Below are 27041 nucleotides of genomic sequence, written 5' to 3'. Positions count from 1 at the left end.
TAACTCGAGCTATTTCTCTGGTCCAATCTGCATGCTTCCTATCTGGTAGCGCTACACCTACCCTATCCCTTCCATAGCTCTGCGATGTCTTCAGCTAGAGCAGCCTGCTTTTGGTTAGCATCCACCATTAAGCCCTATAGGCGGGGAAATGTCAGCTGCAACTGTTATATACTTTCCTCTTGAGCGATACTGGTGATCGGCTAGTCATAACCTGCGAGTACGTGCAAAATGCATACCTACAAACCTTATTCTCCTTGTTAATTTCCTTTCATATTCCGGATTTGCGATTACTACCTGTCCCAAGTAGACATATTCACCTACCCCTTCCAGTGTTTCGCTATCTTTCTGCTTTTCTTGGGTAGACCAACAGTCATTCTTTACAGTTCTTCCCCTGGGTTACTTAGCATGCCAATGACATCAGCAAATCGCAGATTACATTGCTGTTCTCCATCAACCTTTATATCTAACTGCACCGATTTCAAGTCTCTCAATACTCTTCAAAGCAAGCAGTGAATAGTACTGGGGAAGTTGTGTCTTCTTGCCTAACACTTTTACTTATGCGGATTTTATTACTTTCTTTACGCAGAACTGTGGTTGCTGTGCAGACACTCTAGATATCTTCCAATACTTTCATAATACCGCTCACCTACACCCTGATTTCGCAAGGCCTATATAACTTCCGAAGTTTCGTGTGAGTCAAAATTCTTTTTCGATAATCAATGGTTGCTGTTTAGGAGGGCTTCTTCAATTACTAGAATACAAGATATTGGATGTTTTTTATTAACAAAACGAAAGCTATTATGTTTTGCATCAAACATATTGCTAACGAAACAAAACCGATGCTTGTGTCATTTGTGATTAATTAATCTTGTAGAGTCTTTGCAGCACGAGGAAATGAGGACAGGAAGAAACGGCAGCATTCGCCCCATTGTGCGTGTTTCTTCGTGTTCTCGTTTTTCCGCACAGCAATAGTTTTATAAGCAATTTTTAAGGGCAACTGTGTTTTACTTTAGAGTCTTTAGACGCAGAACGGGCACTCATCAACGCCAATCTTATCCAACACTGGCGAGTCAGCGCACTTGGACAAACCACTCTCTGAAATGCCGGGCGATGCTGAATCAAAATGGGTACCAGCACTTTCGTCTCACGAACCATCACTCCGATCAGGTAGGCAATCCAATATCCAAAGAAGAATTTGCATGGTGTTTTCATTATTTTATCGCAAGAAAAAAACAAGGAGGATTGGCTATACTTGACCAATTTTAACTGAAATGTTAAAGAAGCGGACGTTAGACCAGAACACAAAAACGTCGTGGAAAATTGCCACTCGCAGTTTTCACTCGTTTAACGTGCAAAAGTTTCTTGCTTCTTTTTAATAAATAATTCTATGCGCCATTTTCTGTTAGTGTGGCGCCTGCATCAAGAATAGTCTTGAAGTGTTCTGGGTAATGTACAGGATAAGCTTCAACTATCATCTAACATCTTTCATACAAACTGCGTCGTTCATTATTACCATGAATGGTCTTTCATGTACTGGTATGTTTGTATGAGTAGAAAGTGAATTACCTATGACAGGTGCAGAAGATATTTTACTCTAATAAAATTTTTGGAAGGTTTCTCCCAAAGTGAAAAATATGGCAGGGGGAGGAAACTAGTCCTCACATTTAATGGTATGACGTCACAACGATTGCTTTCATCCGCCGGCTACCCTCACGGATACGCGTTCGCAGACTTCCACATGCTGCTCCCATATTAGTGATAATTTAATTTGTGCCTCTGTTAACTCGCACATACTCGTTAGCAACAAACCGCAAGCTACCATGTTACATGAAAGATCATCCAACTGGAGTAAAAATCCCCGCTTTAGCGAAGCCATAGGGATCTGCCTGCGTCGTCTGGAGGCACCGTGGCTAACTCAGTATGCAGGGCACTGGAAGGGTGAATTCCAATCTCTTCCGCCAATAATAATGGCGAAGGTAGAGCCGACAAGGCTTGCAAGCTCAGTCATGTGATGTGGTCACATGCTGTAACAACCCTATGACCTGGCAGTGGCCGACATATTAATCAGGCAGCACGAACCTTGGCTCAGTAATGGAATGTATTGGTAATATATTGGCGATAGGTAGGGTTGAATATTTTCAACGCAGTGCTATACTGAGTGTATCGTTTTTCAGTCTGGGCGCCAACATATATATACTACAGCCCGTAACACTGACACACCGATACCCCACCGCCATAACCTGGCATCACAGCAACAGGCGCCAAACGTGTCGGAAATCTCACGGGTTGGTCGACTGCCCTTGACGTCACAACTGCTTGATATCACGTGAGAGTTTGAAGCAGAAGCATAATTCAAATAAAACTAATAAAGTTGCGGAGGACTCAAATCAAGACAAATTGGCGTGCAGTTTCCTTGAATAGGGATACACAAGAACTTCCAGAAGCCACATATGCGGTCTTCTCTATCACAAGTTAGCACAAGCGTCGGGCATACGGGGGAGGACAGCTGCGGTGGAGCAATCGACCTTAATCGAGTCCACCGTCCTCCAACAAATAGCACAAATGATTGCGTCAACACCACCGCTCAAGCTGTATGTACCTCTTTGGAATCGCTCATAAGGTTTCTGCCGTACTATCAATTATGTGTGTAGCATGAATGATGTGTGTAGCGTGATGGTCTGACTTAAAGTGTGGTTTTTCTTCTTGTTATCGAAGGTGGGTACATACAAAGTTCCATGGGTTTAACGTTATTATAAATTCCATCAGCAGCTATCCTGCGTAAGGGCAACATTCCGTAAAATCATTATGTGACCTGCGGATAAAAGTAAACGGAGCACGCTATTTGCTTCCAAAATTTTTCCCACGTTGCATAATTGAAACTGGCAGTCATGGTATGTGTGAACCTTTAGTATACACCAGTGGCCTTTTACTTGGATAAATATTGTTTTGTTAACTGCAGTGTAGAAAGCGTGATTTTAATTTAACCGGAAAAGCGTGCTCCGTGTACTTATGTCCGCACCTGTACATGTCTTCAACCATCACATGCATTCGACAGATTCAACTGCTTATATCCCACACACTGCAAAAAATGGCCAGGTGCAGAGTTGCACGAATTCTCCACGAATGGATCTGAAATACTTGAGCTGAGCTACCTTACATCAAACTATTTTTTTAACTGCGTTTGTTAGCGTACATATTTGGGAAAACATGACTTCCGTCGACAATTTCGTAGCATCTTGAATGAGAAGTTAAACATAAAACAAATATAGTGTCATTAAATTAATATAGAAGCATTGAACTTGCCCTCTAGACGGATTAAATTTTTTCATTCCAGATGAGACTTAAATTGGCGGCAACATCCAAACAAAATATCTCCATAAACAACGACTAATTAGTTCTTTTTTTTTCTATTCACTAATTATTCAATTCCTCCGAACGCAGTACGGAGGGAAAAAGCGATCCCAATGGACACGTGCTGGATTGTGCCTGGGGCGATGGCCGCTGCTGCTTTCCTGATAACCATGCCTTGGTCATGGTTCGGCCTGTTATTTGTGCTCTTCGTAGAAAAGCTCGGAGTTACGAGGGAAGATGCATCGTGGCCGAAGAGCGTCGGCATAATGCTCAGCCATCTTTCAGGTTAGGCTGACAAATATCAGTGCACTGGGAGTGATTTTTATATTGTGTGTTTCTGTATTGGGATGCTGAGTAATAGGGAATTGTCTTGTTATGCTTTTTGTTTTTATAAACACGAAGGCCGGCAAGACGATTTCATTGCCCAAGTTTGCGTGAAAGAGCAGCCAAAACACAAGAAAACACTCCAAACGATGAATTTATTAAGGTTGGATTTGGAAGAAATATATCACATAGGTAAAGGTGACTCTAAATGCGTGAATGATCTTTCGCCATCTGTGGACAGCCGGGAGTGCCAAGAGCATTAATTTGCATTTTCTTTTATAGGTGCGAACAACTTTCTTTGTTTGCTGAACTAATTGACCGTAACGTATTATTAATCGTCGTTAATAAAGAAATAAAATTTTTAACATCGTGAGTAGGCTTTCGATGAATGCAAAAAGAAATTTTTGCAGAATTATCTGTTTTAATTTAAATTAAATTGGTTCACAGGAAGGGAAAGGCGCAGTAACTGTCACACTTGCTCTGTGGACACCCGAACCGCGCCGTAAGGGAAGGGAGGAAGGTGGGAATGAAAGTGGAAAGAGAGAAAGAGGAGCCGTAGTGAAGGGCTACGGAGTAATTTCGACCACCTGGGGATCTTTAACGTGCGCTGACATCGCACAGCACACGGACGCCACTTCGTTTCGCCTCCATCGAAACGCAGCCGCCGAGGTCGGGTTCGAACCCGGGAACTCCGGCACAGTAGTCGGGCGTCTTACCACTGCACCACCTATGTCGTTTTTCCTACCCACCTGAAGCATCACATAGCTAGGGTAGTAATTAAAACATAAAATCTGAGAACGGCCAAGACGCAGGTTCATTCTGTGGGTAAAGTATCAGAAAACGTGATTTTAAGTTGTTGGATTTCTTCAATGCTGGCAAGAGGTCCGGAATGGAGATTCCAGTCGCTAGATGTTCACTCATACGCAGGTGTCTAAGATTCTCTTTTGTAAGTAATGTTTTAGACCGTCTAAGGACAGTTCATTTGCTATGATCAGTAGTAAGAAGAAAAATTCATATTCGTGCAGATATTCAGGCTGCTGCACTCAACCTGTAAGATTGAGGACATGTGCACTATCGATTTAATTTTGAAGGTCGCCCGAAAAACGAGGACAAAGAGTAAAAGGACACAACACCTCGTCCTCGTTCTTTGCCCTACCTTCAAAATGAACCAGATTCAACTCGCCCAACTTTCAACCCTACCGCTATCGGTTTGTTTGGAAAACAAGACAGCCGTGTATTTTGCGATGTCATTGAATGATACAGAACGTCAGCCGGGCAAATCTTATCTGAAGGGCTATTCTGTGTTATCACTCATTGCCTTTGTGTCTGTGACACATCCAGCTCCTATAATCGTCATCATCATCAGATTGGCACCGCCAGAGTAGGACAAGGGCATCACTAATATCCCTCCAGTAAACCCGGTCTTGTGCTGACAGCATCAACCATGCTGGCGCAATCATTCTAATTTCATTCTCCAAAATTTCAATCGGCCATCCTTAGCATTACTTGTTGGCTCTAGGAATAGTTATCCTAAGCGACCATCAGTTATATAACCTTTGCATCACGTGCCCTTTATTTGTTTTTATTTCTGCTAAATTATAATTATATTGCGTTTATTCCCTGACTCCCTCTGCTGGCTTCCTGTCCTCCTGTCATTGCTGTGTTGTTCTCATCTTGTCACACTTTTGCAATCAAATGCTTTTCTGTGCCAAAGTTTCTACCGGTGACAGGCCGCGTAGACGTACCATTTTCTTGTGAGATTCAGGCACGCCGTCATTAATGATCAGAGAGTAGTTGCGAAATACTCAGCACCTCATTCTCATATTCCTGTTTCTCTTTCCTGCGGTCATGCGGTCATTACTCACACAACATGCGGTCATTATTCATACCCAAAGGAGACATGTTCTATTGACACTGCCAGTTGATGCTGCGTGCGTAACCTGCTGACAAACTTGGATGCTGTTCGCTATTATTATGTTCCTCCATAATGACTTTAGACAGCATTCGGTTTTTTCAGTTCAGGTAATTGATAAAAATTTACTGTTCATTCCATGAATAACATATTACGACTGTGCCATTTGCGAATCGCAGATTTATATATTTCTTATTCTAATTATATTTTATCTATTTTTGTATCTGAATGGCCCCCTGACCTCGGGGTGAGTAGCGCTACCGACATTGTGTACGCCTGCCCGACATCCATCATTACTTAGATTTTATTATTTTCTTTACAGCGGACTGTTTTGGTCAATCAAAAGTTATGAAAATTTTCTCTTAAGTTTCCGTCTCTCTTTTATAATCCTCGGTGCCCTAATGCTTGTCTGCCTACTAAGATTATAGCCGAGGCAAATACTTTTTTGTTGCCTAGGTATTGACGTGGGAGTTTATTTCTGCGCCCTCTCATTACACTTGCGAATATGTTCTATCGTCAAGAAACCTCTACAATAGCATGAAAAAGTCACTGCATGACACAAAACGTAAACATCTATGCATCTCACTAGCAAACATGTTTTTAAATTAAAATATAGTGGTGTGTTATTTCTGTGTTCAGTAGCGTGACTCGACTGCATCAAGATCTCTATGCTGCGGCTAGGGTTCCAGATGGTCTCGAGAGCACATGTAAATGAAACATATTAAACCAGCGAAATACAAAGAAACAAAAGAAGGGAAGTGCATGGGACAACACTGGCCCGTGTATTTCTTTTCTTGTGTTTCTGTGTCTTTCGATGGTACCATATTTTAGATCCGCACAAATTAGCCGAAATGGTGACCATGATGGAGTGCATGTAATTTGCTGCTTTTTAATTTGTTTCCCATATTATGTCATACGTGCTCATGAGTTTACATTCATCAGTAACCGCGATGTACGAAAGTATACTCTGCAGATATACAAAGGGCCGTTTTGCATTACCCTCCGAATGTGCCGACGTGGGTTATGAGCAGCGCGTTAGAAATGCGACCCAAGGTTGCCGAAGGGTACTATTCTGAAAACCATACCATCTGAAATGAGATGTGTCAGCCACGGACAATTCGACAATGTCACATTATCGCGCGGTATCTCGCAACCGCGGAGCGATCAGGGCCCGGCTATGTCACCTGCGAACTGTCCCTTTGCAGATGCTTGACTGAGAGTTATCACTCGCTACAGCGAAGACGCCGACTTTCACAATTCCAACATCAATATCTCTTGGGAAAGAAACTGTGAGGTTCAGCCTGAGTTTTTTTTTTGTTTTCATGTAACTTATTATTTGATATTCTGGCTGTACGCGTGTAGTACAGAACCCGAGGTCTTATTTTTCGCTATACGGCAATATATACAGCGTCATTCTAGCATGTCTAGTGAATACCACGGGCATGAGATCTGAACGACCGCATTGGCCATGGCACTTGGCGGGGGTGTGAAATGCTCTCGCGCTAGCAGCTGGCATCCGCCCTGCTTTGGGATAACGCACCTTCGTCCCACCGGCCTTGCAGAGTACTGCGCATGTACTAGAAGATGCTATGATTCAACGAATGGTGTAGTGCGCGAACTTGGAAAATGTAATGGAACCACTTATATAATATTCGTGTTACGCAGTACTATGTCTGCATAAAGCAATAACGATTGCTTTTTTTATACTGTCATGTTACCGCGTATCCCGAGTCATTAACTAGCTTGTGAGAAGAACACTATAGTTAAGCATCCTTGAAGCACCCAACTCACGTCCGCAGTATTTATTTTACGTGGACATTTTTCTGCACTTTTCAATGCAGGGTTGGCCGTCTACGCTCTTCAACGGCGGATAAAGACTTACTACATCGTCCTTCTCAGTACCATTCTCACATCTACAGCATTTGTTTTCTCGGCGTTTGCGCAGGACATGCTTTCGATGACCATGACTTTCGGCGTCATGCATGGTAAGCATCCATCTTACCCAGACCCAATTTGTAAAATTTCCGACACTAGCTGACATCACCATTGCTAAACTGAATTTTCAGGGTCTCTCAAGCAATAGGACTTCAATCAACAATAGTTAAGCTCTTCACGACATTTCACAACGAAATAGTGATGATTTCTAGATAGTTAAATTATAAAACACAGTAATATAAATAACAATCAGAAACTTTTCTCATGCCAGAAATCCAATTTTCTTGTTGCAGAACTCTGTAGAGTTTATGCAATGCATTGAGCTGTAGTGGCTGGGATTTCCAGCAACCGGAAGAAATGTTCCAATGAATTGAATACTGAATTTGACAAAAGACGATAAAACAGACGCAGTTTAGTAAAACTAAACGTATTATTTATTACATCCGCAGTCAATTAATATCTTTAGCTCTTCCATAAAATGGCAGTCTGCGGAATGTCAGTGTGCTTGTTTAGACGAGAACATATGAACTAGCCGGTAAGTTCTCTGCGACAGCTTCATGGCCTCAACATACACGCATACACATACGCCTTTAGTCTTAGAAAAGTCTGCGTAAAATTTCTGTAGTTAAAATAATATGGACGCACTTTCTGCGAAATTACAACGACCGCTGATTGAATTAGGCGAGACAACCATGCAAGAAAAAAGAATAAGACGAAATCTGTGAACACGGCGCAAAATAAATGAAGTAATTTTATTCCTCAATGAGTGACAATAGCAATGAGCTTTACCCCACTACACTTAAAAGTTCTATACCATTCAGTCATCATATTTGGAACCACTTCTGACTCACCTTAGGCATGCTGCCAGAGGGACCAATATTCCTTAACTACCAATACTTACTAGCAGCGGTAAAACAGTGTTTTACCCTATACCAAATAGGTTCTCGTAGTTTGTTTTGTTAACGAGAATGAATTTCTCAAAGTGTACTGTAGCCTAAATTTCACGTAAAAAATACATCACTCGTAGCAGAAACGAAATTTTTAAATTTTTGTAGGTGCGAAATTTGTACCTTCCTGTAATCTGCAGGCTTACCACTTACCGTTTAACTGACGTCTTAGCCTTCACACGTCCAATCCATGTATATTACGGGTTTTTTCGGCATACTGGTAAAAAAGTGCAATGGATGTTTCAATGAATTATCTTGCAATAGTTAACGTTTGGCAGGGCTTAAACTACCGTATCACTTCCTTAAGTTCAGCTTTATTTGAATTGTAGTTTCGGCTTGTTGTTCTGGTCACATATTACGGAAAGCTGCGCAAAAACGAAGGCGCCCAACATGAAAGCTGGCATTGCAAGCGCTAGCCAGAATACCAATATTTTATTCAGAGCATTGAACAGCTCTTTAAATATAACTAGGGTCTGTGTGATGAAAAAGAAAATAGCGACAAAATCGAGGTAAGAAAATCCTTGTGCAAACAAATAATTAAACGTTGGCGCGTGCACGCCGAGATATCAAGTGGAAGATGAGGAGAGCCAGAGCCATAACAAGAACATAAGAGAAAAAAGGATCAAAATGAGAAAAATTAAAATCTGGGAGCTAAAGCAGGGTCCGAGATCTAAAATTGAGTCAGAAATACAAGTTAACAAGAGCCAGTTGATATTTCATAATAAAAATGTTAACGTTAGCTAAACACCAATATTATTACCAGGGATAAAAACACTGACCAAAATCTGAGTCGAAATTACGCAAACCCGAAAACGAATACGGGCAGTTCGAACTAAAACTAGCAAAAAATTAATTACACGTGGGGAATGCCACTTAATAAAAGCTGTGGCAAAATTTCCATCGTTCTAGGAAACCGCATTCCTTGTTACTGAGCAAAATAAAACGATGCTGACACGCTGGTCACCGTGTTTTTCGTCAGCAGAACCTCAATGATTACTGTTTCCATTTCTGTCCCAGTACATCCTCTGCCTCGCTAACGGATGCACAGTGGCTCCCATTTTGCATGTCTTCTAGGCGTACTCCAAATGGCCGCCGGCCTTGTTTCTAAGAAAGGCGCGCTGTTTAGCAACCTGTCATCAAGAAAGCTGCTAGATTGGACAATTTACGCACGCACTTCAATCTGGCTCATAAATATTACTAGTTGTACTTACATTCCGTGTAGGGATCTTTGTGTAGTAACCACTGCGCCCGCTGGGGTGGCGCAGTGGTTACGGCGCTCGACTACTGTTCCCAAAGGTGCTGGATCGGACCTCGGCCTCGGCGGCAACTTTTCAATGGCGGCAAAAAACAAGGCGCTCGTGTCAGTGCACTTTAAAGAACCCCAGGTGGTCGAAATTTCCTGAGTCCTCCACTATACGGCGTCTCGCATAGACTGAGTCGCTTTGGGACGTTAACTCCCACAAAAGAAACCAAGCCAAGTCTTCTTGTTTTCTTGTGAACGGTTTTTTCTTGGGCTAGCCAGCAAAGCATAGCAAGGTTGAAAGACTGCACAAAATACAACGTTAATGTTTCTTCCCTTCACCACCGTATTTAAGCTGTGGGAAAACTGATCATGGTGCAATAATACCATCATAAGCTTCCCCATCGTCTACAAGGTGGACGCTAACGCTTCCTTGTTGCCCTTCTTGCATTTGGCCATGAACGTCTGAAGTAGGCTTTCCGAAAGGCTGCATGCCAGGTGTGGAGAGAAGCACCTGCTTTCCACGCTTTCGAATTACGCCGCTGTACTCGTCGCGTTTTCACTATTTTCTAATTGCCTACTGCCACTGGTTCTGGCTAACCAGGCCTTCATCAGTGTTGAATTCTCACCGTGCTCATAAGAAACGTTCGACTTGCGGATTTATGGACGGTGTTTTCACATGAAGATTTCCGTCCTGTGCGTTTACTGTAGTTTTTTCTGGTGACATGTCATGCCTAGTCGGCATTTAAGAAGCGTCTCTTTGCTTTCCATAGATCGTTGGGAAGTCAGCACACCCCAGCTTTTGCGTTCATCCTTTTGTGTTCGACCGTGATTCTGAACTTATCAATGGGCAAGCATTAAGGCTACTAGCGGTATGTCGTCTTTAGAATCAGTCATTCTAGCAAATGAAAACCATGCCGACGACAGTTGACTGCTTAGGCCAAGTTCGTGATGGGACTCGACAGCAGGAAAGTGCTAGATATGGTCCTTTATTCGAGTGGCCGCCTCGGTCGAATTTCTCCTTGAATGAAGATCAACCACTGTCGGATGTGTTTCTTGGTTGAATAACGCATTTTCTGTCGGTGGTCCTTCGAGGCGTTGTCAACAGAACGTCATCTACAGACAAAGCTATGTAAAATGCAAAAATACTACGAACATTTTCAACCTATTAAGGCGAAATCCCTTAATGGCTAACACTATCGGCGTTCGTTCATTCGTTCGTCCGGTCAAACTATAGCTCTCAATCAAAAGACATCCTTCTCTGAAACCAAAATTAACGTCATCAGTGAAATAATTATCCGGTCTCCACCAGGAATGTAACCTCCATTCCTCAAATTCAGCCCCAGAACATTAACCAGCTACGAAAAGCCCGGAATCGTGGAACGAATATTATAATTCTCCTTGATTAGCGTGAGGTTGATAGTTAAATAAAGTAAACAAATCCTGTTTCCATAGGGAACAGAACCTCCAACCCTTGGATCTCCAGCCGAGCACTTTAAACTTCTTTCGCCACGCCAGGATCGTTAAAAACAAATCACAATTCTCCTTGTTGAGAGTGAGGATGACAGTAGCACAATAACAATGACGATGAAATTTGTAATAATGGCAATGATATCATTAGCAAATATAATGACTGCGAATTTAGCTGACAATGATAATGAGAGCAAACGTGATGCACCGTGTGTTCCAGCATAGCTCAGGCTTTTGAATTTCTGCTGTGTAGATTCACGGTGCTCTCAAAATATTCAAACAATAGATAATGTCAGCAAAGCTAAAAGTTATCGGTTCGTGCGTCCTTAGAGAACGAAAATAGACAGCATCGAGTACGCTCAATTACTGCACACAATGCTGAGAAGGCGACGCATAAGTGTCATTGCCAACCATGTACAAGTGTACTTGAGAGGAGTAGTTTGTTCTACCATCTGTGACTGAGATCGATAACTTCATGTAATTTCTGTTGCACTCACTAGCCTAAAATCTACCGTGCATGCGTTACAACCATAACAGCACTGGGCCTTTTCCTTTCGCTTCGGTGTCAGGCATAGCGAAGCGGAGAAGGCAGCGTTCTGCTGGTGTTAAAGCAGGGACACTCTCTCGCGTATCTGCGGCTTTTCCGAATGGCCACACTGCAAAACGTGATAATAAAACGTCATCGCAATCCATGTTTCGTGGGCGCTTGAAATATGAGAGTAGTGTCGAGATATTTATTCTCGATGTACGTAGTCCGGACGCCGTCCTTCTGCGCATTGAAAATATTGGTGGTGTTCCCAAAAAATATTCTTTCCGTAGTGTTTAGTTTAATATTTTGCTTCGGTGTACCTCTAACTATACGAACAAATTCATTATTTTGTCATTCAGTCATGGATTAGGAGTCTTGTGGAAACCTACTTCTCCTAGCCCCATGTTGTTTTTACATGTCATTTTTCTTCACCTCGTTATAGTTGTTTTTTCCTCGGCGTAGATGATAACTTCATCGTTAATGCGGCGAAACATATGCCAAATGAAATACCGCACGAAACGTTTGAGCACACGTACTGTCTTCGGAAAAAATAACCAGGCTGCATGTTTCACTTCTCGCTTGTATTCTAAAGGAAATATTATTTCCCAGAGGATCAAAACTTGTTAAGAAGTGAGCACAGGAGGTCGCCTTTACATTGCGTATATTTACAGCTTCAGAAGTATTGCAAATTTTCTGCCAGCCGCCGGAGAAGCGGAACACGCAGCCTGGTTACTTTTGGCAAAGGCGGTACATACACAACGAAGCACCGTTAAGCATAATGGCAACGGCTTCGCGTCTCCTTATGTGTGCAAAAAATGTAGTTTAAAAATAGAGTTGCATATATAGCGTACTGACGCATTTCAACGAATTCCTCCCATGCCATCCTAGGTTTGGGACACGGAATCTTCTTAACTTCGTCCGCAATCTACACTTTGCTCCACTTCGACAAATACAGATCTGTGGCCACGTCGTTCATCTTCATCGCCTATGGCATATCGGCGGTCGTCAGCCAGTTCGTGCTTAGTAAACTCGTGGATACTTACTCTCTTGATGGAGCGCTCCTTGTGTACGGAGGGATTCTCATGAACTCCACAGTGTTCGTCCTGTTGGCCAGGAACCCTGCTCCGATAAGATTATGGGGGCAACGAAGAAAACCTGACTGCCTGCAGAATGGAGGTATCAAGCCAACTTGTTATAATGCTCTGACAGGCTCGAAAAGGTGAGAAATATTCATTATACACTTTTAATACTTGAAGTAGCGTGTTGCGGTTGAAAAGAAGACAGATTGCCTGTTCCCACCTGCGAATATAGCTTTGTTCAGATCGTGGCGACGCCCCACCGTGGTGGGGCAGCAGTTAGAGCGCTCGACTACTGTGCTAGTTAGTAATGACGCCCCGCAGTTGTGGTGCATTATTTAGGACACTCGACTACTGTACCCAAGGATGCGAAATCGAATGCCGGCCGCGGGGGCCAGGTTATCGATGGAGGTGAAAAGCAAAGCGCCCGTGTGCTGTGCTATGTCATCGCACGTTATAGAGCCTCTGATAGTCGAAATTTCCAGAGTCTTCCTAACGGCATCTCTTATAGCTATAGCCGCTGCCGAACGTTAAACTCCACAAACTAAACCGATCCAGGTATTAACAATACGTACCTGGAACTGACATTTAAATTAGTAAGGGGACGAGTGCGTTAAAAGAGAGCATCGCCAGGGACTAACGCTGACCCATTAATTCAATAATTTATTAAACCATTCATACAAACAACTCATGGAATTTGCGTTCTACTATGCTATATAAATCAATTACCTCAACGGCTACGGTTCTACGCTTGCGATTATTGAGATAATAAAGATATTCAATTCTACTAACGTTTTATATTTGAACCGGTTCTGGCGCGTGCACTTGACTTCTTGAAACAAGTGTCCCCTTTTTCGAAGAGCTTTGTCTACGGCAATGTTATTTAATATGAGTACAGCCTGTTACAGTCAGGGAAGATGCCAACATAGCTTTGCCTTCTTTTGTGAGCCCCCCGTGTTAGTGATGCCTTTCGCGCCCCGACGGGGATTCCTTTTGTAGTGGGAGCTGCATTGGCCACATTCCCGCCATTTCGCCGTGCCTGTACTTGCTTGTCCGGTGCCTGCCTGTGCCTGTCCGAAGAGCGAAGAAAAAAGAATAAAAAGTTGGCCGACAATTACGTTACTTCCTAATGCAAAATGTGAGCACAACTCATTAGCTGTGTTACCTTTTCAACAGATTGTGGCAAATATTTTGAGCAAAACATGTATGTACAATTACAGACTTTTTTCACACATATTCCTTCAAGAAACATTCCACTAACAGTTTTTGACTGTCATGAAGCAAGCTTTGTGGTCGGAGAAATGAAAGCAATTAAGTTATCAGGAGGTTGCTGGAGGCAGCGCGTTGAGCCATAAGGAACGTTGCGCGACGAAGAGATAACAGCTACTGACTGATGCCGCTGACGACGCTAGCGAGTCAAGACAACGTGGCTCTGCGTTTCGGCTTGGATGCACGCACCGTGATCCGCTGATAGCGAGCCGGTGCTTCGGCAACCGAACTCGGATGATTGATTGATTTTAGGAAGGGAAAAGCACGGTAGCTGTCTCATGTTTTCTGTGGACACCTCAACCACGCCGTAAGGGAAGGGAGGAAGGTGGGAGTGAAAGTGGAAAGGGAGAAATAGGAACCGTAGTGAAGCACTTCGGAGTAATTTCGACCACCTAGGGATCTTTAAAGTGCACTGACATCGCACAGCACACGGACGCCGTCATTGCACCCGCCACCATTTCGGTGGTGGACGACGGCTGTTGTTGCGGCGTGCGTCCTTCTCTTCCTCTTCTTTTTCCTTTTTTTATTTTCTCTTCTGTCCGCATCAGGCAGCGGAGGTGGCTCAGCTACAGAGCCAGTAGCAGGCCCGTGCATTTTTTTTTTCCTTCTTCCTACAGCCACAACAACAACAACAACACGGACGCCTCTTCGTTTCGCCTCCATCGAAACGCAGCCGCCGAGGTCGGGTTCGAAATGATTGATTGATTGATTTATAAGAAGGGAAAGGCGCGGTAACACTCTCACTTGTTTTCTGTAGACGCCTCAACCGCGCCGTAAGGGAAGGGAGGAAGGTTGGAGTGAAAGTTGAATGAGAGAAAGAAGAGCCATAGTGGAGGGCTGCGGAGGAATTTCGACCACCTGGGGATCTATATAGTGGAGGGCTGCGGAGGAATTTCGACCACCTGGGGATCTTTACCGTGCGCTGACATCGCTCTGCCCTGATGGGGCTGGAGCAGGTGGGTCACCGATGCTTGCGGCGGGGGCTGGCCTGGCACCGAATTTTTATCTGTTGTAGGCCGTCATTGCACACGCCACCGCTGGTGGTGGACGACGGCTGTTGTTGCGGCGCGCGTCTGTCTTTCCCTCTTGCTTTTCTTTCCTCTCTATATTCTCCTCTATCTGCACGAGGCAGCGGAGGTGGCTCAGCTACAGAGCCAGTAGCAGGCCCGTGCATTTTCTTTTCCTTCTTCCTACAGCCACAACAACAACAACAACTGACATCGCATCGGGTTCGAACACACCGTCTCCGCCACGCAGAAAGAGAGGGGGTGGTGGACACGCAGTGGCGAAGGTCGATCGAAGAAGCGCGAGCCGCAATATGAGAACACATGCGGTCGCTGCCACAGAGGACGAGGTAAATACGGGAGCGGGGAAGGGGCGCGCGCTGCCCCAGCTGCGGAGCTGGTTACGAAGGGCAACGCCGAAGACGACGTAAAATGAAATTTAACGGGAATTAAAGGGCTGCGCTCTAAAATACGTCGTGTGAGGCGGTAGCTGGCAGCTGACGTGGCCGAGAACTAATGACACGTAGGGCTTCCTGACATTACGTTTGGCGGGAGCTGCCAACTTAGACCTCTCCTTTCATATGGTAGTGTAATACCGCAATCAACCTGCCAAGAACATTTCATTCACTTAATCCCTAGGCCAAGTAGGCACGTTGATACGGCTCGGTTAAAGCGGAGCTTTATATGTTAGCTAGTAGCTTACGGTGTTCCGTCATTGCGAAGGTGGGAGTGAAAACAGAAAGAGGTGCGTAGGGGAGGGCACCTCTTTCTGTTTTCACTACCAACTTTGGACCACCGCGAGATTGAGCCTTTCGTCGCATCGCACCTTAATGGTCACAAGTGCCTCTATGGCATGAAGCTGAACTAATAGAGTAAACTACTATGGTGCTAAAACCATGTCTTTACTTTCAAGTCGATACCTGAGCATAGCCACGGAAATAGCTGTCGCTTAACTCCAGGTTTAGCTACGAGCTAAACCACAGCTAATTTTTTCCGTCCATTTCTGAAAACGTCAAACGTTTACATGGTAATTACGAACAGCTGCCTGCAATTTTACAGATTCATTAAATTATGTGGGGTATAAAAGGTAAATGTGAGCTATCAAAAGTCAAGTAATGGGCTAGGTAAACAGTATGACTCACCTTTTTTATTATGTCAGCCACCACTGCTATTGAAATGCTCATAAAGTAAATTCAATTGCTCAATTAGCGCATTTTTACGCGACAGCTTTAAGGGCACCATGCCGCAGTAAATACAGTGTCACCGTTGTAGGTGTAACGCTAAAATCAGAATGAAATAAAAAAACAACAAAAGTTTTGCGAAAATCCGTAGATTCGAAAATGATTCTATCGCACTACGAGGCGACCCGCAACCACTCCGCTGCATAACAACATTATTTTTTTCTTTATTGCGTGGAAGTACTTCGAGCAATTTAACCAGGTGCATCCGCAACATGTCAATACAGTTACACCAGAATCGAGCTCTCACTCTGACCACACATCAAAATTGCGGGAAACATATACATGCATCAAGTAAGTGTAACACGGCAGGAAGTCGATAGTGTGCAGCATGTAGGCCCCGCACCATAGCACATTCTTCTCTGAACTTAGATCTCTATGAACGTGGTAGCTTTGCGTGGCGATCTGTCATGCGGCTCTTCCACAGGCTAAAAAGTTCTATGAGCACAAAAAGGTCACATGGAGACTCAGAAGTTTCCATTATCAGCAAAAATGCTACAGTATAGGGCGTAATATCAATGCCCCTTTTGAGAGTTGGTCGAAGAATGTCCCAAGAAAACACTGCATTACGGCAATACACAAAGAAATGATCTACAGTTTCTGGCTGTTGACACAAGCGAAAGTCTAATGACCATGGCACAAAAGTCTCTTTTGCACGAAGCCACATTTTGACAGGTAAGGTTGATGTATGAAGTTTAAAAAAGAAAGTCTTTGCGGAGGAATGTATATACATTCGTTGAACCCGCTTTAATACGCTATTGTCTAGAAAGGGGAGGTAAGGCTGCCAATACATCGGTACAAGAAATAATGTCTCAATAAGAACTTTTGTCATCTGTCTTCTGGATAGACTGTAAGGTATTCCAAGAAAAACTATACAGGAATGAAACGGAATGTTTCGGCAACTTCCTTAAGAAAACCCCCCAAAGGACCCTCACTCCCATGACCAGTGGGAGCAAACAAATTAGGCAAATGGGCACTTAATCGTCTATTAAACACAGATAGGAGGAAGCGATGTTTTGCTGTTTCAAAAAAGAAAAAACCGATGAAGGTGCGTCTGAAGGGAAAGTTACGTACCGATGCGGCCTCTGCGAATCGAACGACCACGAGATAACATCTCCAAGTTGTCCGACAAAGCAAAAGGCAACGCAAAAGGCTTGTCTTCGGAACGCTAAGCGTTTGCCAATATGCAGACATCCAATCGCTTTGCAGCTCTCCAGTGGGATGATGTCGAGTGGCCAGAGCTTCCTGAGCCCACTTCGAACGCACCTCCAGCTAAGCCAAAGTCTAACTATACGGTGCTCAAGAAACGCCGTCGACAACAGCCGATACAGCAGCGTACTGATCAACCAGACGACGATACGGCTGTAGTGGATGAACAAATCAATCGTCTTTTAGCAGAGATCTCTAAGCTCCGACAACACCGCAAAATGCTTGCCCGACGTCGGCGAGCTGCAGAAGTAACCGCCCAATCTAGTAATTGCCCAACACAGCGGCCTTCACCCCACGCAACAGGGCCATTTTCTGCCTCTTCCCAGTGTACCACAACGCCCAATGATAACTCTGCAACATCGCTGCTCCGCTATATGGTCAACCAATTAGTGAGGGCGGTTCTGCAGCCACGTATTGTTTATCAGGCCCAGTTCCAGCATCTTGCAAGAGCACAATGGGATCGCCTTGAAGCCGTAAATCGAGAAGCTATGAGGACCATAACATGCCTTCCACGACTCACACCGGTCGTAGCGTTACAGGAGAATGCGCAGCTCAACACCATCGATGAACTGGTGCAGCAGCGCCGTAATGTTCGCATACTCAAGGCCACTTTGTCACATTCCATGCAAGCACTGAGGGCGTATGCAGCGTCACACATTATTATTCAGCCACCTGCGCCAGTTCTTCCTCCCTGGGAATTTATACAGTTAGGAGATAACAAGCCAACTGACATCCGCAAACCAACGTATGCAAACTCGGCATCGTTGCTTCGCCAGAAATTTGAAGGGCAAGATACTCAACTGCCTCAAGATTCCATAGTAATGTACGTGGATGGAACCCTGTAAGGCTGTGAAGCGAAAACGTCAATCTACTGTCCACGGAGACCTAGCCTGAATCAGACAACTACGTTTCAGCTTTCGGAACCACTTGCATCTTTCTGCGCTGAGCTTGTGGCAGTTCAGGAGGCACTCTGCTCCGTGGCTTCCATAACCATGCTCCCTACAGCACACGTTGTCATCCGCACTGACGCACTTCAAGCAGTACGTCAACTCCGACGTGTCAGCCGCGGCCCTAGAATTTGCCAAGACATCCATCAGCTTGCGGCGCGCATCCCACAATCAATACGCATTGAGTGGGTCTCACAGGATCTGCTGCCTTCCCAAAGTTAAGCTGATTTAGGAACCCGCCTCGTGAACCAAGACGCATCAATCCCATGGCTCCTCGAAGTTGATGACGCTGCCCTCCTTTGTCAAGAAAGGAGCACCTCTAGCGCCGCACACGTGCCCTTATACCTCCGTGTGCGACATCCCTTCCCAGCGGTCTCTCCCGTGCAGAGGAGGTTGCGCTTAGGAGGATCCGGGTCGGTGTTGCCCTTACACCAGCTGTCACTAGGACGTGGTCACACTTCCAACACTTATATCCTTGCCCAGGATGCCCGCTCTGTAGAAACGAAGATGTCGAGGCCGACATCCACCACTTGCTAAGGGACTGCCCAGCGCTCAAACCAACACGAATCCGGCACCTGAGCATTGCTGGCCTTTCAGCAACCAATCCTGCCTCATACGTCACTTAGACGCAGAGACCTCATCATCGCTCACTTCTGGACTTCATAAAATCAGCCAACCTTCTTCCATTAATTTAATCATTCATTCACCCTTGATCTCATATCCTACTGATGCCCTGAGGCAATAAATATCGACAGAAAAAAAAGAAAAACCTTGAAACAAGCGGACGAAAAAACAAGTGCTGAAGACAATCTCCCCCAGCCTCCAGAGGGAGAAACAAATCTGGACGCATAGGCTCCCATTGAGAGCGCCACACAAAAGCAGCACAAATTCTATCCATGGACTGTACTTTGTTTCTTGCACAATGCAACACCTGCAATACATAGATAAGCTTAGAAATCAGGAAGACATTGCAAACTTGTGCTAGTGCAAATAGAGACAGCTATAACTTCTGTCCGATAAAAGGTGGGCTTAATGTATGCGTTTCCTTATCACGGTCAGCTAATGTTTAGATGCGCCATTGGATAATTACAGAATTTATAGTTAAGTGAAGAGCAAACAACATTTCTGCTTTGCTTAACTGTGATGTGCGGCTCTCATTAGAAAATTCCTTCGATCGTACACAGCTGCCACAAGAGATGGCGGGAATTGCGCCCGTTTCAAAGCCGTATGCATTTATCAATCGTCTTCAAAGCGTTGGTGTTTAAATACAGCGCAGCAATCGCATTAAACTCTTGAAGACAATCTTAAGCATCCTCCTCTCAGTTTTAATTATTCTTGGTCATCTTCGCTGGAACACCTGGTATATTATTACTGCGGCTTCCGATACAACTCTGACACTTCGTAGGTACACAAATACTCCGTGAGAATAGCTGTGCTCGCGGGCTCTATCAGCTCGGTCTTCGCGTTCGCAATGGAGTGATTGGACCAGAATACTGCTCTTCAGTATTATGGGATAATGAATTAGAGGCGATCTTCCTATTCCGCGCAGGCACATTTGTAAGGCTGGAATAAAGGAATGTCTTTGTACGTATATTGTTACGGACGATCAAGGAAAAAGAAGCGGGCAGTGGCTCGGACAGGAGCACTCGCACTAAGCCCGGCAACAATTTATTAAACGTCATCTCACTGTCATCGACCATCTCTCTGTCTTCTGTTATGTTTTCATCGGCTTGCCGCTTCGTAACATTTGGTTGGAGGTGGTACGTCATCATCACTTCCTCATCCTGGTCCGAAGCTTCGGTGCCCTGCGCCTTCTTGCGCCGTCGGCTGAAGGTCAGGAAGCATCACGTGGCAGTTCCCCAGCCTGCCGGACCCAGCAAGACTTTGCCGTTCCTCCGCCCCGACCACAAGACGAAGGAGAGACTGACCCGAGACACCACACATAACCGCAAGACACCAGAAGAGACCCGAACGACCATTGCTGACCCCACTGACCAGATGTGCGGACCAAAGACCCCACGACCAACACACCGCTACACTTCAAGACATCCTCCGCTGCCTATGCCATGCGGTGCGTGCCTTGGCCTCCGCCATCGAGTCGTGGCAACGTGTGGTCCGAGAGTGTCCTGGGCCAAAGTTCATCGGGAATAATCGTGCCGGCAAGCCGTTCTATTATTACTTCTTCCTCTTCTTCTTCAAGCATCCAGAGACGCCCATCATCATGCCATGGATTCATCAACATCGGTAAACTTCCTCATCCACGATCGGGAAGATCGCTCGGTGGCCCCGGGTCATATTACGGACGGTCAAGAAAAAAAGAAGCGGGCAGTGGCGCGGACAGAAGCGCTCGTGCAAGTCCCGGCATTGATTGATTGATTGATTGATTAAAACTTTAATTTCCACCGATTTAGGAGACCCCCTACTCCCCGCTCCTGGCACGCAGGCCTGAGGAACGGGGGCTGGAACCTGCGCGACTAAGGACTGGCGAATATATATTGGTTATTCGCGGCCTCAGCCGCCAGGCGGACGGCTTTCTGCTGGTCAGCGGGGACGTCGCTTCGCAGTAGGGTTACCCAGGCTTCTCTGCTTTTAATGTTGTCCCTAGCGTCCGGAGACTTAGGGCATTCCCAAATTATATGGTCGAGGGTCCCCCTCGCTTCGCAGGCTTTACATTTATCGTTTTTTCTCTCATCTATCTGGGTGTGAAACAACCAGACAGGGTTCGGGAAATTTCTGGCTTGTAATCGCCGCCAGGCTATGGCCTCTTTATTATTTAAGCTAGGATCCGGTGGCGGCATCAGACGTCTTCCTAATCTATAATTTTCGATTATTTCTTTATAGGTTTGCAAACGTTCGTCCATCGCCTGGCAGTCGGGCGGCTCCGCTTTTGCCCGGAAGTAGAGATATCGGGCTAAATCACGGGCCGCCTCATTGCCCGGGACGGACGTGTGTGCTGGGACCCAAATTAGGGTGATTTTGCGATCGATTTTAGTTGCAGCTTTTAGAATTCGGGCGGCTTCTTGTGAGACCCTGCCTTTTCCGATATTACAGAGAGCAGTTTTACTGTCGCTAAAGATCAACCTAGCCTTCGTTCCGACGCAAGCGAGCGCTATTGCGACCTCTTCAGCCATGTCTATGTTCCTGTTTCGGATGGTGGCGGAGACGACTGGTGCGCCGCAACCATCGACTACCGCGACGACTGCCGCCCCTGATAGGCCGCTTGCAGCGTCTACGTAGGCAACTTCTTTTACACTGAATTCTTTTGCACTTTTAACCAGTGCTTCTGCTCTCTTCTCCCGTCTCTCCTTGTGGTTTTCTGGGTGCATGTTGCGGGGGAGAGGACGGACAATGATGTTCTCGCGACATTGTGGTGGTAGGGCAACCTTGTCGGCTGTGCCCCTATCTATTTTTTGACCCACCCATTCTAAGATGGTTCGACCTGTGCTCGACCTACTTAATCTTTCATGTTGGGCGATTCTCACCGCTTCAGCAAGTTCAGCCCAGCTATTATGCACTCCCATTTCTATCAGGCGTTCTGTAGAAGAGAAGATAAGTAGACCCAGCGCCTTCTTGACGCAACGCCTGATGAGTGCGTCTATCTTATCTTTTTAATTGGTCCTGATGTTGAGGACTGGTGTGGCATAGCATATTCGACTTATTATGTACGCCTGCATCAGTCTCAAGAGGCTTCTCTCTTTGAGGCTCTGCCTTTCAACGCAATCCTCCTAAATATCCCTGTTACTTGCGTCGCGTAGGTAGTGAGTTTTTTTCTCGTTCCGTCGTTATAGCCGTCCTCTAGAATAAAAAGTCCGAGTACTCTGATTTACTGGACTCTTGGTACGGTTTTGCCGTCGACTTTAATTTCTACGTTAAAGTCGCCCTTGCCCCTCATTGATTTTGGATTATATATGAAAAGTTCGGATTTTTGCGGAGAGCACGAAAGACCCCTTTCGGCCGCGTAAGACGCAATGATGTCCGCCGCCGCCTGTAGGCGTTCCTCTATGCTGCCATCGCTACCATTTTTCATCCAGAGATTAACGTCGTCCGCGTAAATGCTGAACTTCAGGTCTTTTATGATTTAAGAGCGGCAGGAAGGCCTCTCATCACCACGTTAAAAAGGAAGGGGGAGAGCACCGAGCCTTGCGGAGTTCCTTTACTTCCCAGGTGGACAGTGGGGGATTCTAGGTCCTGAAACTTTAGTTTCAACGTCCTGTTTGTCAGGAAATCCATTACGTAAATATATGTCCTCTCGCCAACTCCTAATTCCTGTAGTCCCGCCAGAATTGCCTGGTGTTTTACGTTGTCAAATGCTTTTGTAAGATCTAGTGCTAGAATTACCTTCGCGTCTCTGGATTTCGAGTCAATTATGTCATGTCGGCAACAATTCATTAAACGTCATCTTACTGTCATCAACCATCTCGGTCCTCTGTTCTCCTGTTTTCATCGGCTTGCCGCTTCGTAATAATATCTTGTTTCATTGCATATAACGTGGCTGTTAACGACGTTGTACCGATATGTGTGTACCAATGGTACGGATAGAAATGTGAATAGGAAAATGTGTACGCGAACAAGAATCTTCAAATCAAGAATCTCCAAACACTCTATCGCTCAGGTTTACCAACTCTAATTGTGTATCACCTTCCGGTACATGCAATTTGCTTCATGTTCGAAACGCTAACCATTTATCCCACCTCTGTTGTTGAATATATCGTGTAGGATTGTAAGCCATCACATTAAAAGAAAGAACAGTCATACACAATAATAAAACCCGCTTTAATAAAGCATTACGAGGTAGCCCACGCGGACTAGGGCTAGCGTGTCTCACTCGAGACCCGAATATCCCTGTGGGCTCGATTTCTACCTCATACTTCCCTCTCACAGGAGTTGTCGGAGTTGAGATTGCTCATGTTCACTCGGCCGTTTCATGCGGTTTCCTGGCGTCGCTGAACCCGGCGATCGATCAATCACCTTCCACATGACCTGCGAAAGCAGAATAACAGCTGCCATAAGCATGCTCGCCAATTTAAGGTCTGCGCGTATTGACATTCGTATCCGATCGTGGGATGTGTCTGCTGGGTTTGACCGGTGAATAAAAAAAATATCTCTCACCGGATATCCATCCATCACTCCTCGATCCCCAGGCGAGTGTGCTAACCACTACTACCGGTCTGGCTTTTTTTATTTATTGTCAGGCTTTGACAATAATCGAAATACATCACCACCATTCTGGAAAAAAAAACACAGGCGTGGGGTAGTTTTGACTGGAGTTAAGAAGATATATACACTCCGCGGCTGACGTTTTTCTGAGAATCTTAGATGCGTTTAAATGCAGGAGAAAACTATACATATTATTTGCAAAACAATCAGCCTGTATCCACGCTACGCCGCGCTCGAAATTTTCCGTCTCTACCGTGATGATAATAGTAGCGATGACAACGACGATACATTTGGTGTCTATGATAATGATAATATCAACGATAATGCTGCTGCAGTTAGAGATAATCGCATGGATAGCAGTAGCTATCACAATGACGCTGTAGGTAATGATAATGATAATGATGGAAGTAGCTATGAAATTTACGGTGCATTTAATTGATATTAATAATAACGCAGGGTGGAAATGATTATGATAGCAGGGATGAAAATGGCGATTCATTTAGTGCAAACATTCATGTGAAGTTTCTTTCCCCATTTCCGCTCTTAAGCAGACGTAAGCACAGCCTTGTACTATTTATCACTGACGTCAATGCTCTGGATAATCTGAAGAATGGGGTCTTTCCCGCTATTCTAGACGAAATATTATTTAAATGGTCTACTTCGGATATGAGCGCTTTTGATGCTACTGTTTAATGTGCTTGATGTTTGATAGTGTGCCTTCAGGTATGCTGAGTTAAATTACAATAAATATGGCCGTTCAGACTAAAAACAGTTTAAGCATGCTCTCCCCCGAGCCTTCTTATAGATATCATCCCGATTGTCCAGTGCTACATTGTTACTTTCTCCATTCAGCTCTAAGTGAAACGGGAGATCGAAATTTACTTTGATACGTGCGCATGACTTTGTACCCTTGTAGCGAATTGTACCTTCGTTCATTTCTTTTTTGTTTTTGCAAGCTTAGAGTGACGGTGGACTGTCACGGAACGGAAGAATCATGTCACCATGAGAGCGCTTCCTTAAATCACATCCTGGAGCTGTTCTGCGCACCAGCATTCTATGTGCTTCTGGCAGCTGTTGTGATCGGGGACTATACGAGTGGCGAGTACTCTGCTACGATCGTAGATTATGGCGTTGACAAAGGCATTCCACTGGGCAGCGCCATGCATCTTGTGACGTCCGCTTCGGTGGGCCAGCTGGCTGGTCGCGTTGTGGTGCCTGTGATGGCGGACTGTTTACCTTTCAGCCGCCGTCCTCTCTACGTGATCAGTTTCCTGTGCATATTTGCGTGTATGGTTGCCATGCCACATGTATCCAGCTTTCCTGTGATATTTGCATTGGCAGCCGTCACTGGAGTGGCACAAGGCTATATTTTGTGCATCAGATACGTGCTCATTGCGGAGTTCCTGGGAGTCCAGCGGACGGCCGCCAGCTCCGGCATAGTCGGGCTCGTCATGGTGCCGGTCTCCTTGGTGAGCCCGGCGATAATTGGTGAGCAAATAACAAGTTCTTCCTGTTGTTCTGTAAATTCAGCATTAAAAAAAAAACAAGAAAAAGCAGCTTGATTACATTCTGCACTGAAATGCTCTGAGCATCTGTAAAAGTAGCCCGGAAGCCGAAATACCACACTCAGAAACGCAACCTGCTCCTTCCATTGACTGAACGAGAACTTGGATTGATTATAGGCTGAGCTTGCCTTGCGTTCTATTTTAAATAGTAAAAATAAACTGAACAATTTATGACATAATTCGTTCCATGCTCCGTTCAAAGAAAACGATAGGGCGAGAGCTCTCTATCATTTTGTAAAGATGTTTCCAATTCTTTCTCATGCCTCAAAAGCTTGTTAAATATGTAACTTCTTTTTGGCTTCCAAAGTGCCGGCGCTTAGGCCGCAGACCGATATGGGTTCAGAATTAGTGCGGTCAATAACGATTACGCATTTTTACATCAGAACAATATTAATTCCATGTTTCTGAAAACTAAAATTCTTCTGTAGCACCGTTTCATGCGGAAGGAACTATTTCTCACAGTAAACATTTATGACAGGCGATAAGCGAAACGCCTCACAACTTTGTGAATAATTACAGAACGCCTTGGTTTGTTTTGAATCTTGATGTTACCCTTATTCGTGGTCTTGAAATCAGGGCTGAAATTTCTCGTGCATTAGACTCTGGTTCGGAGTTTTGACAGTACCTATATAGTCATATAAGAATGAGGAAAAGAAACTCTCACTCGATTCAGTTCTCTGGTAGGGGGTATGGGAAAACTGTCATTTTAAAGTAATCCGCCATTAGCAAAACAGACAAACATTGTAACAAAACGTTCAAAATATTATAAACTTAGATGCGACTCTACTTGTCTTCGAAGATACGCGTAAAACTCACAAGATTTCGTTGTAGCAGCCCTAAAGCGTGCGTGTGGGCTAGTATGCGCGATGAGCGCATTTCTGACTGCTGCTCTCAATAACAACGCAAGTCATATACAAGACATTGATACACAGATGCTCGATGTTTGCTGTACACTATTCCTGACAGTGCAATGCACATCATTTTGGCTGAGAAGAAGCAAAATTAAGCTTAATCCACATGACCACAAGCCCACACTAGCATATCAGATGCTATCAAGCACCGCAATTCAACATGTCATTGTAAAATATGGCATTAAGAGCGCCGTGCTGCGATTAGTGTAAGAGAAGTCGACATACAACGCGCAGATCGGCAGCATGGAGAGAAACGAGGAGACAGAAGAATCTAGAAGCAGCATACCAATCCCTACAAAAAACCGAATTCCCCTGACAGAGGCCGACAGCCATTCCTTGAATTTAAATAAAGGCTTTCATAATTCTTCTACTGAGAGAAATTGAAAACGTTGATTTGAAACCTCTTTTGTAATACCTTGAGTTTGAGTTTCCTTAAACTTTTCCAATCAGGTACAAAATCTGATAAGGACATATTGCGGCAGATTTTTTTTATGTTTCTTTTCTTGCCCTCGCAGGTCAGTTTCGGGACGCAACAGGTTCTTACGACGGCTATTACCGAATGCTAGGAGCCCTGTGCCTTCTGGCCGGAGTTTTGTTTGGAGTGTACGACTTGTGCAGCCGAAGAAAAGCTTACAGTACTTCCAATGGCAAAAGGAAGAATCTCGAAGACTCCACACTTTATTAAATCGTTTCAATTTTTTTGGTATTGCATCTGCAGCCCGAGTTTACAATTGAAACATTCGGAAAAAGCATGGATAGTTTTCTGCGATGATTATGAAGATTTTGCATCAATTTTGTAACTTCCAACGAAGAAAAATAACTTACAAGAAAATTTTTATTTATTTGACACATCTACGGGGAGAATAATATAGTTTCGTTATGGCTATCTGAAGCTTCTTGTCAAGTAAAAATCAAGAAGAATGCCACAGCTCAAAATTTTGTTCAACGAAATCTGAA

At 44.7% G+C, this 27041-nt stretch overlaps 1 protein-coding gene across 1 annotated transcript; it reads left to right on the top strand.

The window, feature by feature from the left end:
- Nucleotides 1-770: 770 nt before the first annotated feature.
- Nucleotides 771-26769, top strand: LOC146194815 (monocarboxylate transporter 12-like). The gene is made up of 6 exons (XM_084596645.1): nucleotides 771-1167; nucleotides 3442-3636; nucleotides 7429-7572; nucleotides 12597-12927; nucleotides 24570-25096; nucleotides 26600-26769. Exons 1-6 carry the CDS (start codon nucleotides 1101-1103, stop codon nucleotides 26767-26769), a joined length of 1434 nt encoding a protein of 477 aa, XP_084452771.1. The 5' UTR covers nucleotides 771-1100.
- The last annotated feature ends 272 nt before the right edge of the window (nucleotides 26770-27041 follow it).

The sequence above is a fragment of the Amblyomma maculatum genome, chromosome 3, assembly GCF_055883805.1.
Source record: "Amblyomma maculatum isolate TAMU_Amacu chromosome 3, ASM5588380v1, whole genome shotgun sequence".
In the NCBI taxonomy this organism is placed as follows: domain Eukaryota; kingdom Metazoa; phylum Arthropoda; class Arachnida; order Ixodida; family Ixodidae; genus Amblyomma; species Amblyomma maculatum.
Note: the sequence above shows the minus strand (reverse complement) of the source record. Positions and strands in the feature narration are given on the sequence as shown.